Genomic DNA, 20,466 nt, shown 5'->3' with positions numbered 1-20,466 from the left:
GATAAACAGGTTAGAAAATTAATAAAGTCTTATTGGAAATGATGATTAACCCTTTCTCTAGTTACTAATGATAATGTATGTGGATTTTAAGATTAATACACTTTATATATTTATATTTTCAATAAATCAATAAATATTTGAATTGGCTGAACTACCTTTTTTTGTAAATAATATATTAAATAAAAATGTCCCCAGCATTAGCAGCAGCATGAGTGAAGCAAACTTTATCTTTATGCTTAGAGGTATTTGACTTAATGGGTGTTAACATTTACTGTGTTTGCTTATCTGTGTTTGCTCATTTCACTCAGGGAACATGACATGGTGTGCTATTGCCTGATTAAAACAAACTTTTTCTAATTTTCTCAGTAATTGCACAGTAATGTAACTATTATAAATCCCACCAACATTTTCACAACATAATAATTTAAATGACTATTTGTTAAGCAATAAATAAAAACAAAAACAATACACTGCAAGCAAAGAACAAGGAATATTAGAAAATATAATGAATAGGAGAGCAACTGATTTAAATACTGAGTGGGTCCAAAAAATGTATACACACTTTAATAGTTGTTATGTCTGGACTTTTCTGAAGTTGAATCGAATTAGAACATTAGAACACTCTAGATGAGAACAGGCCATTCAGTCCAACAAAGCTAGCCAGTCCTATCCACTTATTTCTTCCAAAAAAACATCCAGGTCGAGTTTTGAAAGTCCCTAAAGTCTTATTGTCTACCACGCTACTTGGTAGCTTATTCCAAGTGTCTATCATTTTTTGTGTAAAGAAAAACTTCCTCATGTTTGTGCGAAATTTACCCTTAACAAGTTTCCAACTGTGTCCCCCGTGTTCTTGATGAACTCATTTTAAAATAACAGTCTCGATCCACTGTACTAATTCCCTTCATAATTTTAAACACTTCAATGTTCACCTCTTAATCTTCTTTTGCTTAAACTGTATAGGCTCAGCTCTTTTAATCTTTCTTCATAATTCATTCCCTGTAGCCCTGGAATCAGCCTAGTCGCTCTTCTCTGGACCTTTTCTAGTGCTGCTATGTCCTTTTTGTAGCCTGGAGACCAAAACTGCACATAGTACTCAAGATGAGGCCTCACCAGTGCATTATAAAGATGGAGCATAACCTCGTTGGACTTGTACTCTACACATCGTGCTATACAACCTAACATTCTGTTAGCCTTCTTAATGGCTTCTGAACACTGTTTGGAAGTCGATAGTCCACTATGACTCCTAAATCCTTCTCATAAGGTGTGTGTTATGTATATCCATCCATCCATCTATCCATTTTCCAACCCGCTGAAACCGAACACAGGGTCACGGGGGTCTGCTGGAGCCAATCCCAGCCAACACAGGGCACAAGGCAGGAACCAATCCTGGGCAGGGTGCCAACCCACCGCAGGACACACACAAACACACCCACACACCAAGCACACACTAGGGCCAATTTGGACTTTGGACTGTGGGAGGAAACCGGAGTGCCCGGAGGAAACCCACGCAGACACGGGGAGAACATGCAAACTCTACGCAGGGAGGACCCGGGAAGCGAACCCAGGTCCCCAGATCTCCCAACTGCGAGGCAGCAGCGCTACCCACTGCGCCACCGTGCCGCCCCGTGTTATGTATATGTAATAATTTAATACTAAATATAAGTTCTATTTAATGTTTCAGATAATTGCATTGAATGTGTTATGTGCCTGCACCCTGGTATTAAGGTGCACGTTACAGCCGGAACTTGTTTATATACATAAAATGGCAAGAGTATCTGGCTGCAGGTCGCAGACTTGGCCTTCCACGCCCCTGGCCTTCCATGCCCCCGGCCTTCCGCGCCTCCTGCCTTCCACACCATGCCCCCATCATTCGCGTGCGTCCCCTGTCACATCGCTTTCGTTGAAAAACTAGTAACGTTGATTTACCATGTAACCGTAAAAGACGATATTAATATGACTTCCTGCAATCACGAGGCAAGAATCCGAGTTTCTCTTTATGGTATTACTGTCGTGTTTACTTTTAGAAACAAAAAACAGTTTTATAATTTATGAGTCAGGATTCAATAGTTAAAAGAAAGAGGGCAAAACATATTTTTAGATTAAGGAAACCCCATACTAAATATGAATGTGGATGCTCTAACTGCTATTATAGTGAATTCTATCATTCAAAATATTTGAAATTATTTTTATGGTACTTTTGTACTAAACGGCATGTCTGACATTATTTCTGGAACCTCGTTCAATAAAGGAAAATTCCGTTAATGACATTAATTTATTATGTTACAAAATAAATGATGATCAATAACACAACAAAGCAATCAACAGGCATGAAAATGAAGGTCTAAACTTTCGAGTTCAAAAGAAACTTTTAAAGTTGTTTATATTGAACAATTTTTTAAATGATCCAGCTTACTAATACAGTTCATACTTTCATTTCCATTGTCTGTCTTGAATTGTGTTTTCTTAATTTTGTTCTTCGCTGCTGCTATAATGTTGATAAATTTCAAGTGGAGTTATTAAACTTTCAAACGTTTACCTGATTTTTAATTTTAATGCATAATTGTTCTCCCTGGGACCCAAACTTATAAATATGTACTTATCAAAAAAAGTGAAGCGAATCTCTCAAATTGCTTAATAGATATTATATCGTTTGTTTTTCTAAAGAAATGCAAACATTTGCATTATTGAAAGTTGCACATCCATAAACCGTCGTTTTTATTTATTTTGGAACTGAACTAACAGATTTTAAACTTAACTTTAAAAATGTTTTGTTTGGGTCGATACAATAATTACAAATCAATTTTTTAGTGATTTTAAATCATTTAATCGCCATATACCATTTCTTATATTAGGAATTTGTCATTTGTTGCATACCCCAACTTACTCTCCAAACGGAGATGTACTTTTTTGTAAATAAGATTACCGTTATTAGGTCATCGGTGTCACTGCCTGCTCAGGATTCTTCCCATAGTGTGTTCAGCTGTCTTTGATTACTTTGTGCCTGCGTGTGTCATCGTCTCTGTTGTCTGATTTGGTGTAACGCCTGAATCCTACAAAGTGTCCCCTGGTCAGTGTCCCCTCTTGATTAGTTAAGGGTTTTTTGATTCTGTCATACCACGTATTGTTACCTTAATAAATGCTAGCTTGATTTCTGGTTGTGTTCCTTCTGCCTTGAAACATGCTGTGGTGCAGAAACGTATTATAAAAAACAAAATAAGGACCCTCCAATGTGTCAAATTCCAGGCCAATTTCTAAACTGCCTTTTTTATCTAAAGTCTTTGAAAAACTTGTCCGAACTCAAACATTTCTAGATGAAAATAGTATTCTGGAAAAATTCCAATCCAGATACAGATGTTCTTGCAGCACTGAAACATCCTTGTTAAAGGTTAACAGTGACCTCTTCCCAATTACTAATCCTGGAGATTTTGCCATTCTTGTACTGCTAGATCTTACTTCAGCTTTTGATGCTGTGGATCTTATGATTCTTATAGCCTGCCTTGAACAGTATGTAGTCATCCAAGGTAATGCCCTGAAATGGTTTAAATCTTATCTAAGAAATAGGAATGTTTCTATTCATTTGGGTGAGTTCTCGTCCTCTGTAGCTCCTCTTACTTGTGGGGTTCCATCCTTGGACCAGCTATCTTTTTGATAGGCATGTTACCTTTAGGCTCCACTGTTAACAAGTATGACTTCTCTATACTGATGACACTTAAATATATTTGCCACTAAAATCAAAGCAAGAAAATACAGACCCTCCATGTGTGCTTGAATGATATTAAAACCTGAATGGTAATGCATCTTCTTAAACTACATGATAATAAAACTGTGATCATGGTGTCCAAGAGTTAAGAAAGTTTGAGTGTCTCTGATATTGCTCTTGGACCCCTTTCCATATACGTATCATAAAGCTTCAGTTAGCCCAGGTGTGATCTGTGACAGCTCATTCAAACTCGACAGACAGATAAATTGTGAAGTTAAATGAAGCTTTTTCCAGCTGAGACTTTAAGGTAAAGGCTTTTCTTTCTTTCTTTGATCTTGAAAAGGCCATCCAAGCTTTTACAGCATCTCATTTGGACTATTGCAGTTCTTTGTATGTAGGTAAAGGTCAAGCCCTGTTACGACGCCTACAACTATTCCACAACTTTGCTGTTCGCTTATTGAAGGCTCTCGTAAGTGTGGCCATATTTCACCAATACTGACCTCACTTCACTGGCTTCTGGTCCATTTCAGAATTGATTTTAAAATTCTATTTCTTGTTTTCAAATGTTTGAGTGGATCAGCCCCATCTTGCCTCTTGGAACCTCTTCACTTGTATGTGCCAACAAGATCCCTGTGGTCTACTAGCCCGATGCTCTTAGTTGTGCCGAGGTCGAGGCTGAAGCAAAGGAGGAATCGGGTGTTTGTGGTGGCTGCTCCTTTTCTCTGGAATGGCTCTCCTTATTATATTAGGTCTGCTCCATCACAGGCCATTTTTAAGTCATCATTAAAGTCTTATTTCTTCTTGCTGCCATTTGACCCTGCAAGAGGTTGACATTGTTTGTATATGTTGGCTCACGTACATTCAGGATTATAAATATGTACTGTATATATGGGTATTTTAAGTTTATCTTTTATGTAATGGCTGGTTATTCTTGCAGTTTTGTGATGTGTACATACGGTATATTTGAATTGCTTCTTTTACCCTTTCTTGTACAGCACTTTGGTTCAGTTCTGGCTGCTGTTGTAAATGTGGTTTATAAATAAATATTGCCTTGCCCTGCTTTATAAAACATTATTTTAATACATAACACTAAGACAATGGACTGTAAAGATGAAGTTGGTTTGAAACATTTATTACAAAAAAGTTAAAGAATATATTAAATATAGAACAAGAATTGTAGGTTGTAACTGAACAATGAGGGACATGTATGTTTGTTACATTTTCTCACAAAACTCAGTCATTTTCCTTTTTCCTCTCACGTTAATCTAAAAACAGATGCATGTCTTCCATAAGTGAAAAAAATATGTCTAAAGACATATTCTCTCTCCTCTTCTTCTGGAAATTCAGATAGCAAATCAAATTTCTGAAGGGCCTCCTCAGTGTCGTCTTTGTCCATTGACAGTAATGCAGGGAGTGAGATTCGCCCTCTGAACACAGAAATGTTCTCAGCACACCACTTCTGTGCCTCGGTGAAATGCTGAAGGATTCCATGCTGCTGTAATACATTATATTAAAAAAGAAAGAAAGGAAATTCTTTAAATGGTCATCATAAAGCTCATAGCCTTTTCCTCCACATTTACAAGGAATGTAAGGAAAGTAAAAAAAATAATGTACAGCAAATTTAATTTATTATATATTATTAACATTGCTGCTTTTGATCACAGATTCTACAAGTCTTCAATGTTTCTTACAATACACTATTATTAATACAGCACACAATGTATTTCAAATGTTTTAAGGCCTTTAAGAGTTGTACTAGTACTACAGTTTGTCAGAAGATATAAAACAGGCTTTGTCTTTTGGGCTTTGACTCCTACTGCTTAACGATTAACAGTCGGCATCTGAGACAAGCATTAAGTCTTTTTATACATTTTATTCACTATACCACAGACATTGTAAGCCAGCATCAACAAAATGTAATTTATCTTTCTTATGGAAGTTTATAAAATGATGTGTCTGTACCTGCTCATCAGTGCCCTGTGCTGGATGTTGGAGAAGGGACGCTGACGTTTCTTCTAAAAGAAAAAATCTGAAATCTGCAGAATGCAGTGCTATGGAACAGAATAGCAAGACATTTGTTCATTTCAGATGTAGTGCCAAGTCTTTACTCTGTCTTCTCATTAATGGCTCAATAAAGTCTAAACCTAAAAACATAGAAAATAATATTTACCTAAGGAAATGTTAAAAAAGAACCAAAAGAATAAGCACAAAAAATGACCCTGTCCTGGCTGTCCATTGTTTCTGTACATTCTAATTTTTTGTTTGGTTCTTGGCCTTCATTTAGAAGGGCGTTTGCTCGCTCAGTCTGATGTGAGCAGTTACTTCAGTGATTTCAAAAAGAAGCACTAAGTTTATAATGGTAAACATTTGGACTATTCGTCTTTGATTTACAATATGGCTAAGTATATTTGCCATATTGCTGCAGAACTAAATTAGAGTTATTAAAGGAAATTTAAATTTCATTTATCCCTTGGTGCTGGAGTTCTCAAGTAACATTCTACATCAGCTCTTCCACAAAGCCAGCATGTCATTCTAAAGAGGACTGAGCAGAGTCACGTTCTTAAAAGGAGTTTAATGTTACAAAAATATTTATGCAAACCATTATAAACATACATTTAAATGATCTGGATTTTGAAAGGTGGGCATTTCTGGAACTTCAAAACCACTATGGACAGTATGTTGAAATTAAAAAAAAAAAACAAATATAATAAAATAAGTTAAACATAACACAAATATCCAACACAAATTGTAGAAGGTGACAAAAATCGGAACCAGCAACCAGATATAATCCTCCCTCTACAAATACTACAATGAAAGAAGAGAGGACTAAAGTTGAGACATAACTCATTAAAATTGAAGGGGGCCTCGAGGATGAAATACAGAGACACCACAAAATGGTCCTTTGGAAACCTGGACACAACATTAAATACAGACATACAAAAAATGATAGTTACAATATGAAATGGTCATACCATCAACATGGAAATTCCACAGCCATGGCTATTCATTTGGCTTGGAAGGCCCTAATACATCCATCCATCCTTCATCCAACCCGCTATATATCCTAACTACAGGGTCACGGGGGTCTGCTGGAGCCAATCCCAGCCCACCGCAGGGCGCACACACACCAAGCACACACCAACACACCAAGCACACACTAGGGAGGCCCTAATACAAAGGGTAAAAAAATGTAATCAAAGAAAAATATTAAATACTGACATACAATAAACTGTTGACAATGACTTTTAAACAAAAACAACAATGGAATTGGCCACTTGGGACACACCCTGTGTTACATCTGTAAATAGTAAAACCTGCCAAACAACGGAAAATGCTCAGCCTTTTAACCTGTATTTAAAAAAAGTTCCAGTTCAGAAATCTAAACGTCAGTATTGTTTGCAAGCACACACTCTTAGCATACCCTGTGTATATACTACCTGCATACTTGACAATGTGGCCTTCATGACTCTGAAGGTGACGTAGCAGGATGCTGTAGTCTCTGTGCTTTTTACAAAGAGGGCACTTGGATTCATTTGGATATTTAATCAATGTTATCAAAGTTGTTTTTATATTCTCTGCCTTTATGGTGAAATGTGACTGTGGAAATCAAGACAAAAATAATATGTAATACTAATTTGGCAGAAAGCGCTAACGTGCTTTTATAAATAGCTAACTTAACTAAGTTAAGATAAGATATTTAACATACGTTAATGACGACGATAAACATAAATACCTTTCATATTGTACACGAACATTGCAGATTCTCTACATTGCATCTCATAAATAAGTGAAAAAGTTAATATAGATGAAATAATACGGCAAATATTAAAAAGAAACAATACAAGAGGTAAAAAATAATTAAAACGATATGCTTAAAAATAGGATATGTCAGTAATGACGATAAACAGAGAACACTTGGATTCACTATACTGTATATAATCGTACATCTCATTAGTTTTGTTTAATGGAACTAAAGTTTCTTTAAATATACTGAGCTTTTTATTCTGTGAGTCCATACCTGGTTCTGTTGTGCCATTGTTCCGTGTCAGAAAACGTTTTCAGCTCCTTTTCTTTTTCGAATTGGAAAAACTGTACAGCAGCTCTTCTTCTCTTTCTACGGACATCAGGCAGTTGTGGGGCGGACTGTGGAAGGCAGGAGGCGTGGAAGGCCAAGTCTGCGATCTGCAGCCGGACCCTTCTCTAAAATGGTGGAAGTTTGGTAATTGCCGTATTTGTGTCTTTCTTTATTAACTTACTATTATACTGTTGGTTTAAGTGTAAAAACACAACAGAATTGGCGACGAGAAAATAAATAACTCTGCCGCATGCTGACTGTTCAAAACCAACTGAGCTTCTCTGCTTTGCATTGAGTGAATTTCCATGTTTTCTATGTGTTTCGTGGCATACTGAAGAGCGCACCCTGGGCCTGCCAGAAGAGAGACGGATAAAACACAGAAGTGAGTAAAGAAAATCTTAAGAATTTGAAACAAGATGTATGGCTGTGTAGGACAAATGGCTGCTTTTGACAGCACCGAGGAGGAATGGGCTACTTACATTGAGAGATTTAAGCAGTACTGCCTCGCAAACGATATCGGGAATGAGAGAAAGGTGGCTGTGCTTTTAAGTGTAATGGGTCCGAAAACTTATAATCTGTTGCGCAGTCTAGTGGCACCGTTGAAACCCGCAGAAAAATCATTTAAAGATATTGTGGATGTATTGCAAGCACATTTGAACCCAAAGCCGATGATTATTGCCGAGCGGGTTTCGCTTTCATAAACGGGACCAGCAGGAACACGAGTCAATTGCGGACTATATTGCTGAGCTAAGGCGGCTTACAGAGCACTGTCATTTTGGCGAGGGCTTGTCCGACACGCTAAGAGATCGACTCGTGTGCGGGCTTCACAACGAGAGCATACAGAAACGGCTCCTCACAGAAAGAGATTTAACATTACAGCGCGCACAGGAAATAGCGATTTCAATGGAAACGGCGGAAAAAGACGCCTTAGAATTTAAGAGAAAAGTGATTTCACAGTGCAGCCTCAATAAGGTTGTAGCAAAGCACGCTGAGAAAATGCCATCCTGCTTTAGATGTGGAAAAAAATCGCACGTTCCGACTGAATGTTGGTTTAAAGATAAAGAGTGCAGACAGTGTAATAAAAAAGGGCACATCCAGAAAATGTGCAGAATGAACGAAAATAAAGGGAAGTCACATAAAATGGGTAATAAAAGCAAAAAGGTGCATGAAATTGATAAAACCAACTCCAGTGACTCTGAAACTGAACATCTGTCTTGTCTAGAGCTCCATTCTATTAAACACACTGACCGCAGAATAATATGGGTGGCACCCAAAGTGGAAGGAGTGACATTAAAAATGGAGTTAGACACCGGATCAGCCCTGTCAATTATTTCAGAAAAAGATTATAAAGAAAAATTTCCAAATGTGAAACTGAAAGGCACTTCGGTAATACTAAAAACATACACAGGTGAAAAGATTGCTCCCATTGGTAAGCTTAAGGTGACAGTTGTGTATGAAAGCCAGAGACGTCTGCTGGATTTATATGTGCTATCAAGAGGAGGTGTTCCCTTATTTGGACGTGAATGGCTAAAAAGTATCCAGCTTAACTGGCAGTCCATAAAAGAAATGCAGGTCACCTCAGGACTGAGCATATTTCCTAAGCAAGAAAAGCTGAATTCACTATTAGTTCACTATGCACAGGTGTTCCAAGAGGGAATTGGGACTCTCAAACATATCAAGGCACACATTGCAGTGGAAGAGGATGCACAGCCAAAGTTCCATAAGGCTCGCCCTGTACCATAAGCTATTCGCCCTAAGGTTGAGGCAGAGCTCAAGCGTTTAGAAGGACAGGGTGTCCTCTCCAAAGTCAATTGGTCTGAGTGGGCAACGCCCATCGTGCCCGTGATCAAGAAAAATGGTGCTGTACGCATCTGTGGTGACTTTAAAGTCACATTAAATCCTGTACTACATGTCGACCAATATCCTCTACCACGCATAGATGATATCTTTGCCTCACTTGCTGGTGGCGAGAACTTTTCAAAGATAGATTTGTCCCAAGCATATTTACAGATGGAATTAGAGGAGTCATCTAAAAAGTACCTCACTATTAATACTCACAAGGGACTCTTCCGTTATAACAGACTGGTTTTTGGAATTTCGTCTGCTCCTTCTATGTGGCAGAGAGCAATGGATCAGGTGCTACAGGGCATCCCTGGTACTCAGTGTTACTTAGATGACATAATTGTAACTGGTACAGATAATAGTGCACATCTGACAAACCTTGAAGCAGTCCTTACTAGGCTGTCAGAATTTGGACTGAAAGCAAATAAAAGTAAATGCCAATTCTTTAGGGACTCTTTAGAATACTGTGGACATATTATTGATAAGAATGGCCTCCATAAATCCCCAGACAAGATTGATGCTGTCCTGAAGGCACCTCAGCCTGAAAATGTGACCCAGTTACGTTCTTTCCTGGGCCTTGTAAATTACTACCATCGATTTTTGCCAAATCTTTCAACAGTGTTGCATCCACTAAACTGTTTGTTACAAAAAGGAAATAAATGGGAATGGTCACAAGATTGTGAACAAGCGTTTAATACTGCCAAACAGCTGATTACATCTGATGAAGTGCTGACACATTTTAATCCAAAGTTGCCATTGCGCCTGGCTTGCGATGCATCACCGTATGGCATTGGTGCTGTTCTTTCTCACAAGATGCTTGATGGCACAGAACGACCAATTGCTTTTGCATCAAGGTCTCTAAGTCCTGCTGAAAAGAATTATGCACAGATAGACAGGGAAGGTCTAAGCCTAGTGTGGGCGGTAAAGAAATTTAATCAATACCTATATGGTAAACATTTCACATTAGTTACTGATCATCAGCCCTTAGTTGCTATTTTCAGTCCTCATAAGTGTGTTCCAACCATGGCTGCAGCACGCTTACAACGATGGTCTTTGTTTTTAGGCGGCCATGACTACCAAATTGAATTCAGAGGCACAAAACAACATGCAAATGCAGATGGACTTTCCCGTCTACCTTGTGAGTTTAAGGGAACTCAAAACCTTTCCAATCCAGCTGAAATTTTTCATCTAACACAACTGGAGCCCTTACCCATTACAAGTGCTCAAATTCAGAAAGAGACAAGTCGAGATCCCACTATGGCCAAATTATTTGACTTGATAATAAAAGGTTGGCCTTCTAGAAGTGATGCTGATCTCCCTGAGTACTCAAATCGACGTGACCAGTTATCAGTGTGTCAAGGATGCATTATGTGGGGCACAAGAGTGATTGTACCACCCAAACTTCGTACAAAAATACTTGAGGTACTTCATGAAGGTCATTTAGATGTTGTAAAGATGAAAAGCTTAGCCCGAAGCTACATATGGTGGCCTGGAATTGACCTTCAAATAGAGAATCTGGCCAAGTCATGCACAGGATGCCAACAGACTCGGCGACAGCCCCAAAGCGCTCCCCTTCATACCTGGGAATGGCCAAGTTCTGTCTGGCAACGACTTCACATTGACTATGCAGGACCTTTCCATAATCGAATGTTTCTCATTGTGGTTGATGCACATTCAAAATGGCCTGAAATTTTTGCAGTAAAAAAGGCAACATCATCTAAAACGGTAGATATACTCCACACCTTATTTGCACGTACTGGACTTCCAGAACAACTAGTCAGTGACAATGGCACTCAGTTTACAGTGGTGTGAAAAACTATTTGCCCCCTTCCTGATTTCTTATTCTTTTGCATGTTTGTCACACAAAATGTTTCTGATCATCAAACACATTTAACCATTAGTCAAATATAACACAAGTAAACACAAAATGCAGTTTTTAAATGATGGTTTTTATTATTTAGGGAGAAAAAAAATCCAAACCTACATGGCCCTGTGTGAAAAAGTAATTGCCCCCTTGTTAAAAAATAACCTAACTGTGGTGTATCACACCTGAGTTCAATTTCCGTAGCCACCCCCAGGCCTGATTACTGCCACACCTGTTTCAATCAAGAAATCACTTAAATAGGAGCTGCCTGACACAGAGAAGTAGACCAAAAGCACCTCAAAAGCTAGACATCATGCCAAGATCCAAAGAAATTCAGGAACAAATGAGAACAGAAGTAATTGAGATCTATCAGTTTGGTAAAGGTTATAAAGCCATTTCTAAAGCTTTGGGACTCCAGCGAACCACAGTGAGAGCCATTATCCACAAATGGCAAAAACATGGAACAGTGGTGAACCTTCCCAGGAGTGGCCGGCCGACCAAAATTACCCCAAGAGTGCAGAGACGACTCATCCGAGAGGTCACAAAAGACCCCAGGACAACGTCTAAAGAACTGCAGGCCTCACTTGCCTCAATTAAGGTCAGTGTTCACGACTCCACCATAAGAAAGAGACTGGGCAAAAACGGCCTGCATGGCAGATTTCCAAGACGCAAACCACTGTTAAGCAAAAAGAACATTAGGGCTCGTCTCAATTTTGCTAAGAAACATCTCAATGATTGCCAAGACTTTTGGGAAAATACCTTGTGGACTGATGAGACAAAAGTTGAACTTTTTGGAAGGCAAATGTCCCGTTACATCTGGCGTAAAAGGAACACAGCATTTCAGAAAAAGAACATCATACCAACAGTAAAATATGGTGGTGGTAGTGTGATGGTCTGGGGTTGTTTTGCTACTTCAGGACCTGGAAGGCTTGCTGTGATAGATGGAACCATGAATTCTACTGTCTACCAAAAAATCCTGAAGGAGAATGTCCGGCCATCTGTTCGTCAACTCAAGCTGAAGCGATCTTGGGTGCTGCAACAGGACAATGACCCAAAACACACCAGCAAATCCACCTCTGAATGGCTGAAGAAAAACAAAATGAAGACTTTGGAGTGGCCTAGTCAAAGTCCTGACCTGAATCCAATTGAGATGCTATGGCATGACCTTAAAAAGGCGGTTCATGCTAGAAAACCCTCAAATAAAGCTGAATTACAACAATTTTGCAAAGATGAGTGGGCCAAAATTCCTCCAGAGCGCTGTAAAAGACTCATTGCAAGTTATCGCAAACGCTTGATTGCAGTTATTGCTGCTAAGGGTGGCCCAACCAGTTATTAGGTTCAGGGGGCAATTACTTTTTCACACAGGGCCATGTAGGTTTGGATTTTTTTTTCTCCCTAAATAATAAAAACCACCATTTACAAACTGCATTTTGTGTTTACTTGTGTTATATTTGACTAATGGTTAAATGTGTTTGATGATCAGAAACATTTTGTGTGACAAACATGCAAAAGAATAAGAAATCAGGAAGGGGGCAAATAGTTTTTCACACCACTGTACATCTGCTGAGTTCCAGGCATTTGTAAAAAAGAATGGCATTAAGCACATCACCTCTGTTCCTCACCATCCTGCAACAAATGGTCTAGCTGAATGTTTTATTCAGTCCTTCAAACTATCTATGAAAGCCATGGAAAAGGAAAAAGAGTCGCTACATGTGAAAATTGCAAGCTTCCTTCTAGCCTATCGAAACACAGCTCACTCAACCACAGGTCAGACTCCAGCAATGCTTTTCCTGGGAAGAAGCTTGAGATCACGCTTAGATCTGCTAAAACCTGATTTGCGTATACATGTGCAAAAGAAGCAGTGCTTCCAAGACCAAAAACAACGCAAGCTTAGAATATTTGAGGTTGGACATAAAGTGCTTGCTAGAGACTACCGACACTCAAATCAGAAATGGCAACCTGGTAAGATTGTGTCAAAGAGTGGTCCACTGACATACACAGTGCAGGTGGGGCATGATACAGTCTGGCGCAGACATATCGACCAGCTTCTAGATGCACAAGCTCAGGAAGACACATCACAAGACGAGGCTGAGGAGCTGATCATTCCTCAGAACTCAAATGAGTTTACCTTCTTGACACCTGATTCATCCCTTGCTGCTGGTGAATCTCAGCCTCAAGAATCTGCTGAATCAACCTCATCTCAAATGTCTGCTCCACCTACACAAGAAAGACGCTATCCTGAGAGGATTCATAAACCTCCTGAAAGGTTGAACTTGTAGTCAATATTAATGTACAAAGTACTTAGGAGTCTGTTAGCTTTGGTAAGCTGCATTTCGCCATATATACAGTAAATGTTTCAGTACACCGTAGTAAATGGTGCACTTTTACATAGTATGCTTTAGCTGTCTTTATATTCATGTTTTGTATCCATGCCAAGTGTTTTGTAGATATGATATATAGGTAAAAAAAAAAAAAAAATACTGTTATACATCCAAGCTGGGTGGGAGGAAATGTTATGTATATGTAAAAATTTAATACTAAATATAAGTTCTATTTAATGTTTCAAATAATTGCATTGAATGTGTTATGTGCCTGCACCCTGGTATTAAGGTGCACGTTACAGCCGGAACTTGTTTATATACATAAAATGGTGGAAGTTTTTTTTTGTTTAAACTGGAAAGGCTCATCTCTTTTAATCTTTCTTCATAATTCATCTCCTGTAGCCCTGGAATCAGCCTAGTCACTCTTGTCTGAGCTTTTTGAAGAGCTGCTATGTTCTTTTTGTAGCCTGCAAACCAAAATAGTACACAGTATTGTAGACAAGGCCTCCCCAGTGCATTATAAAGCTTGAGCATAAACTTTTTGGACTTATATTCTACATATTGCGCTATATAACCTAAAATTCTGTTAGCCTTCTTAATGGCTTCTGATCACTGTCTGGCAGTTGATGGTAATGAGACCTCCCACTGTGTATTCAAACCTAATATTGTATTTTTAACCCCTATGTATAATACTTTACATTTACTTACATTAAATTTCATCTGCCACAAATCTGCCTAAGCCTTTATGCTGTCCACGTTCCTGTGCAATGATTCAGCATATTGCAGATTATCTGCTGTGGCGTGCAGACAAGGTCCTTGCCTGGCCAGCTTTGTACTGGAAGGACCGAGGGGGAGAGTTTTTCCAGGACATTATATCTCCCCGAGTGCTATAGGGCAGCCCCCCTGGCTTGCAGCGAAGCCACGGGTTTGGAGCATGGAAGCTCAATCCTGCTGGGGCTCATGGCCACCGCCAGGGGGCACCTGAACGTTTGCTGAACCCTTGTTTGCAGCACTTCCACCACACCCGGATTCCCTATACAAGGAGCCAGCCGCCACTACTCAGGAAGTCAGAGTCGGGAGGAAGAAAGACGAAAGGAGTGGAGGCGGAAAGACTGGGAAAAGGAAGAAAAGAAAGGACTGTTTGCATACTTTGGTGCTATACTGTGCTGTGCTCTGTAAAAAAAAAACACTTCCCAAGCTCTGAAATAAAGGGTGTTGTGTGCTGCATTAGTGTCTCTGCCTGTCTGTGTTGGGTTAGGGTGGCTGTACGTGGCCCTGGTTTTCATACTACCAATCCACCTATCTTGGTATCATCTGCAAATTTAACCAGCGTGTTGCTTATATTCCTATCTAAATCATTTATACATATATTTAAAATAGCAGCAACCCTAGCACTGACCCCAGTGGAACACCACTCTTAACATCAGCTAATTCTGATAGGGTTCCTTGAACCATAACCATCTGATTCCAGTGTCTGAGACAGTTTTGCACCCATCTACCACAAAACCCTGAAGTCCCACTTCTTTTAGTTTGATGCCCAACCTCTCATGTGTCACTTTATCAAAAGTTTTCTTAATGTCAAGATAAATAATTATTGTATGCACCACTTTGACCATATACTTTTGCTGCTTCCTCATAGAATTCCAGCATGTTAGTAAAACATGACCTCCATCTTCTGAACCCATTGGCCAAAGTCTTAAAATCTGCCAACAGTGTGCCTTCTAAAACAAAAACATAAATGTAAAAATGTATAAAGATCCACTACTCAGTCTGAATCAAAGCTCCAGTAAAAGGAGGGATGATGGTCTAGTTCAGCAGCAGATCTTGGGGAGGTGGAAAAAGAAAGTGAGGGGGCTCCTACATGATGAACTAGCCTATTGATAATTAGTCAGTTCACCGTCCTACACTTAGGGTGCTTTACAGCTCATCCAGTGTTCTTGCTCCTAGGATACCTGAGTGTTTTAAAACAGGAAACTCCTTAACTTTCTCTTTTTCATCATAAAGTCTACATGGTGATAGCCTCCACAAATCAGGTAAAATATTACCATTGGGTATTTTGCATATTACCTTGATAAAGGCAATACTTTTATATTTAGTGATCCAGCAAGGCAATCAAAAATAATTTTTCTTCTTGGCCACTTGATTTCCAGTACTATTAGAAAATCAGAAACAATGTAATGGGTCATTGTAAGCGATTCTTCCAAAAACATGCTGTTCAAGTCCCTGTGCAATGATTCAGCATATTGTAGATTATCTACTGTGGTGTACAGCCAAGGCCCTTGCCCGGGCACACACAAGAGTCATTGTGGAAACTTGAAGTCAGAGGAAGCAGGGACAAAAACTACATGTTAAACCAAAAGGAATACATTTAAATTGAGACTACACCAATTCAATAAAACTAAATGAAAAAGCTACTTACGATGATGGCCAACAAAACAGTTGCAAACCGTCCAGATGGTCAACAGAGGGAGTATAAGGCACTTTCCACCAAGGGTGAATAGGCTGTTTGTGCTGATAAAACTGAGACAAGACAGCTAAAATGAGACAACTGACAACTAAACTGTGGATTGGAGTGCAGCATTGACAAGACCTGCAAGGCAGGTCCCCAGAAAAAAACATAAATACAATTATTGGCAGTTGGGAATGATTGTGAGTTGACTGGGACATGAAAACATGCGCAAAGATGTAGTCAAAAACAGGCAGAGGTTGTAACCATGAAATCAAACAAGAGTATCGGTAAAATAAAAGGGCAAAAAAAGAATCACAGTCAAGGATCAAAAACCTAACACTAGGGCTTCTTGAAAAGAAGAAGTTTGGAGATTTGTTCAATGTGTGTCCAATGAAGAATGACACTTATAACATAACTGATGCGACCACTGCTGTCATGTGACACTACCATGAATGTCCTGTAAATAAATAAAACAAAATATTAATAAAATCGACCTTTGCAAAAAACAAGTAAAATTAAAAAACAAACCATAAAAAGTAAATTCTTGATACAATTATGTGTATAAAATGCACAAACTATCACACAGACCATTTTACTGGATGAGTAGTGGACAAAACCGAAAGAACTGCCATTTGTAGTGACAGAGTCAGCTTAATGAGGATGGGAATTAAAACATCAAACCAAGACAGACTAATAAGAGTTTTATAGCTGTGTAGGATGACCTCCATCTCAGGGTGAAATAGCTGAATTTTCTCTGCTCATAAGATGAGAATTGCCTTGTTTACGGAGAGCTTTAACATGAACTTGCATGATTGTTTTCAGATTAATTAATTGTGATTAAATTACATATAATCAAGTGTTATGTTTAAATCCCTTAATCATATACTTCAAGTTTCTATGTACCCTTAAAATACAATAGTTTTACCTCAAGCACATCAAGCACATTCTGCACATTGCCTAACTGATTACCTTTCAAAAATGGGAAGACTTGCTTATTCTTAATCATTAAATGCAAACGGTAAAACTCTGTTTCTTCATTTTTGTTCAGGCACCATGACTGAAATTGTTCAGATGCCCGATTTTCATCTCATTGATCATAAAGGCTATAAGATTATAACCAATATTCATTCACCAGAGGAGCTGGAAAAACTAGAGGAGGGTGAAGTTTATGATGATGATCTCTTTATTGTCACATACCCAAAATCAGGTAAAGGATGTCTTTGTCTTATATAGCAGTTTAGCTGATTTTGCATTCTTTCAAGGCCTCTCTTTTTTGACACTTCAGATTTTCCTCTCTGTGACTTTTTTTTCTCTGCATTCAAATTCAGACTGCTAAATTTCAGGAGCCTAAATGTGTGACTGTCAACTTCTGGTTATGTTTTACACTCAGCTGCGTCTACCTTTGCACGCTCATGTCCTGTCCCTTTAGGTTTACCGTATCACTTATATTTTCTTCTTTTACTGTCACTTTCTTACTGATTTGAAGCATTCTAGTTTTTGATTGATTTGAAAAAAATGCCATTTTACAAACTTTTCTGATCTCTCTTTTGAAGTGTAATAGATATTCTGACACCTAAAGTACTCCCTTTTTAAAATTAGCAGTTTCAAGACTAGCTTGTGAAGGACTGTGCAAATCTCCAACTTTATAAATAAAGACAAGTGTGAAACTATAAAATGAGGAAACATAATATTCAGCACATAACTCAATTGCACATGAAACAATACAACGTCATAAACTGCTGTGGCAAATACATCTGAATGGAAGTGAACAACGACACATAAATATCTGGAAGATAGATGAATAACAGATATTAAACAACAAAAAATAGATATTTGTAAAATTTTGTATATACTGTATAATTTACAGACTATGTTATCAAAAACTTAAAGGGGAACTGTCACGTTTTTCCAACTTTTAACAAAGAAAATTACTCTTCCACACAAGAGCTTTGAAAACATTATGGCATGTAAGGATACAGACATTTTCATATCAATTGCCAGAAGATATAAATGGGGTAGCATTTGGGAAAGAATTCAAAAGTCAATGCAGCACTTGGGCAGTGGGCTAGATATCCATGGTTTAGTCCATTCTGCCACATTGATTCTTGGGATCTGAGTTCTTCCACCACCTCATCGACTAGACCAATGAAGTCAAAGATTCTCTTTTTCTGGTGACTGATGTGAAAATGGCTGCATCTTTTATGCCAAAATTTTTTGAAGCTCCTTCACGAGGAATATTTTTTGCTATGAAAAGACAGAAAAATGCGACCATGGTACGAAAAAGGGAACTTGATACAGCATATCTTTATCTGCCTAGTCTAAAAATTTCCTCCAAAATGTTTCCTTTAATAGGGACAATTTGGATGCAGCAGATTATGACACTTATTGATGCTAAAGGAAACGCCACTCAGAGCAAGTTGACAAGTGATCACTTTCCTTGGGTTGAGCTGCCAGAATTTGCCAAGAACTTTGCTTCCCGGCCATCCCCCCGACTATACTGCTCCCATTTACCTTGGTATTTGCTGCCTAAAGGTCTAAGACAAAAGAAGGGAAAGGTCAGTATAATATGATTTATTATGCGTATCAAGCTTTAAACTGAAAATTATCTGTCAATGGACATTGTGCTAATGTGACAAAACAATGATAAAGTATAATGCTTTCACTTAAACAGTTATTACAAAAGTGATTTTAAAAAGAGTCTTTCATTTAGCTCTGAACTCCCACTTCAAGATAGTGTAACCCAAGAACATGGTTGTGCTTTTACTTTAATAGCTAGTAAAAGAAACAGAGGCAAAGTAAACTTGTTTGTGTTTTTCTTGAACTACAGATCATTTATGTGTCAAGAAACCCTAAAGATGTTTTGGTATCCTATTACCATTTCCACATCTTTGCCAATATGTTAGAGACGCCCAAGGATTTTGAGGACTTTTTAGATAAATTTATTGAAGGCAGAGGTAAGTGGATCACATGAGATGCTGAAGTCGACTTTCTCCAAAGTGTTGTTTATAGACTGGAGGAATTGCAATGATAACTAACATGACAAAGCTGAGGGAACACTTACTTAAGAATTGGGCTGTGGACAGATGCTAAGTTAAACAAACTTTTTCATCACTCCTTAGAGTGGCTAAGATGTTTGCCTCTTGAGTTCTGCTCATATACTGTGAGCTTAGGCTCCCATTCATTATGTCATAGATGTGGATGTAGCAGTGTTCATTTTATTCATATGACAGAAGAAAAAGTTGAATTCAAAAAAAGAAAAGAAAAAAAACTGTTCAGAGAGTGTTTTCATTAATACTTGGTAAATGAGATAGTATAGTGACAGGATAACTCCATAATGAGAGATAAATGCTGCTTTTCCCAAGAAGAATGTCATCTACAGTATGCAGCTGTAGAACTGACACTGGATGGCTATGAACAGGGGGTGACTGGACGTACCAGGAATTACATCCTTTAAAACTAATTATACTGGCTCCTTTTTTGTTGGAATAAAATTGAAACACTTCATGTATTAAGAGCCCGATACTCTGTTTTGTGTGTGATGTCCTTGAGAGGCCAATCAATGCTGGGAAATGGCTATAAGCTCTTGGTCTCTATCTTATGCATGCTTGACCTGCAGCAGACTGGCAGCCCTAGTATCATTATTTGTAGTCCTGCACCCTAGAGGGGTGAGATCCAGCTCCCCAGGCAGATCTGTTTCAGAAAATTCAGATATGACCGGACCAAAGAATGACACATGACAAATTTTTCCCAGAACTGTTGCATCTAATTCAGTCTCATTGGAAGCTATCCTGATAGCATCTGGAACAGGACCAGCACCACATTTTGAATGAGGCATTTGCCCTTTCCAGGACCCCCACTCATGCATTCACCTGCGTTGGTTCAATTTTAGAATTCATTTAACACTAAAATATTTGGGATGTATGAGGAAAGGTTGAGTAACCAGAGAGAATGCTGAAACACCATGAACATGGAGAATATACACAATGTAAAAGGCGCTATATAGCGCCCGACCCGGTACAGACTGACGCAGAGGCACATGTAAAAAACAAACACACTTTTTATTTTTATTCACCTGTGGGGCACGTCTTCCCCGTGAACCCCACAGGCAATACACAGTCCCAAAGCACTCAGTAATCAATAAACAAACCCTTCTTCTGGCACCACTACTCCTCCCAGGCAACCTCGTCCTCCTCCTCCTGATTCTGGCTCCTGAGT

General features: G+C 38.7%; 2 protein-coding genes across 3 annotated transcripts in view; both read left to right on the top strand.

The window, feature by feature from the left end:
• The window catches only part of rwdd1 (RWD domain containing 1), a 506,701-nt gene that overhangs the window by 56,216 nt on the left and 430,019 nt on the right, over positions 1 to 20,466 (top strand). The window lies entirely within an intron of this gene.
• LOC114648669 (amine sulfotransferase-like) overlaps positions 1 to 20,466 on the top strand; it is a 37,110-nt gene that overhangs the window by 567 nt on the left and 16,077 nt on the right. The window contains exons 1-4 of one of the 2 annotated variants that reach the window (XM_028797828.2): positions 7,990 to 8,157; positions 17,300 to 17,458; positions 18,604 to 18,806; positions 19,079 to 19,205. In XM_028797828.2, the coding sequence (XP_028653661.1) occupies positions 17,305 to 17,458; positions 18,604 to 18,806; positions 19,079 to 19,205 (484 nt within the window). In that variant the 5' untranslated portion in view covers positions 7,990 to 8,157; positions 17,300 to 17,304. Of the gene's footprint in view, positions 1 to 7,989; positions 8,158 to 17,299; positions 17,459 to 18,603; positions 18,807 to 19,078; positions 19,206 to 20,466 lie in introns of those variants that run through there. The other variant, XM_028797827.2, reaches the window with a different exon arrangement.

The sequence above is a fragment of the Erpetoichthys calabaricus genome, chromosome 3 (genome assembly GCF_900747795.2).
Source record: "Erpetoichthys calabaricus chromosome 3, fErpCal1.3, whole genome shotgun sequence".
Classification (NCBI taxonomy): domain Eukaryota; kingdom Metazoa; phylum Chordata; class Cladistia; order Polypteriformes; family Polypteridae; genus Erpetoichthys; species Erpetoichthys calabaricus.
Note: the sequence above shows the minus strand (reverse complement) of the source record. Positions and strands in the feature narration are given on the sequence as shown.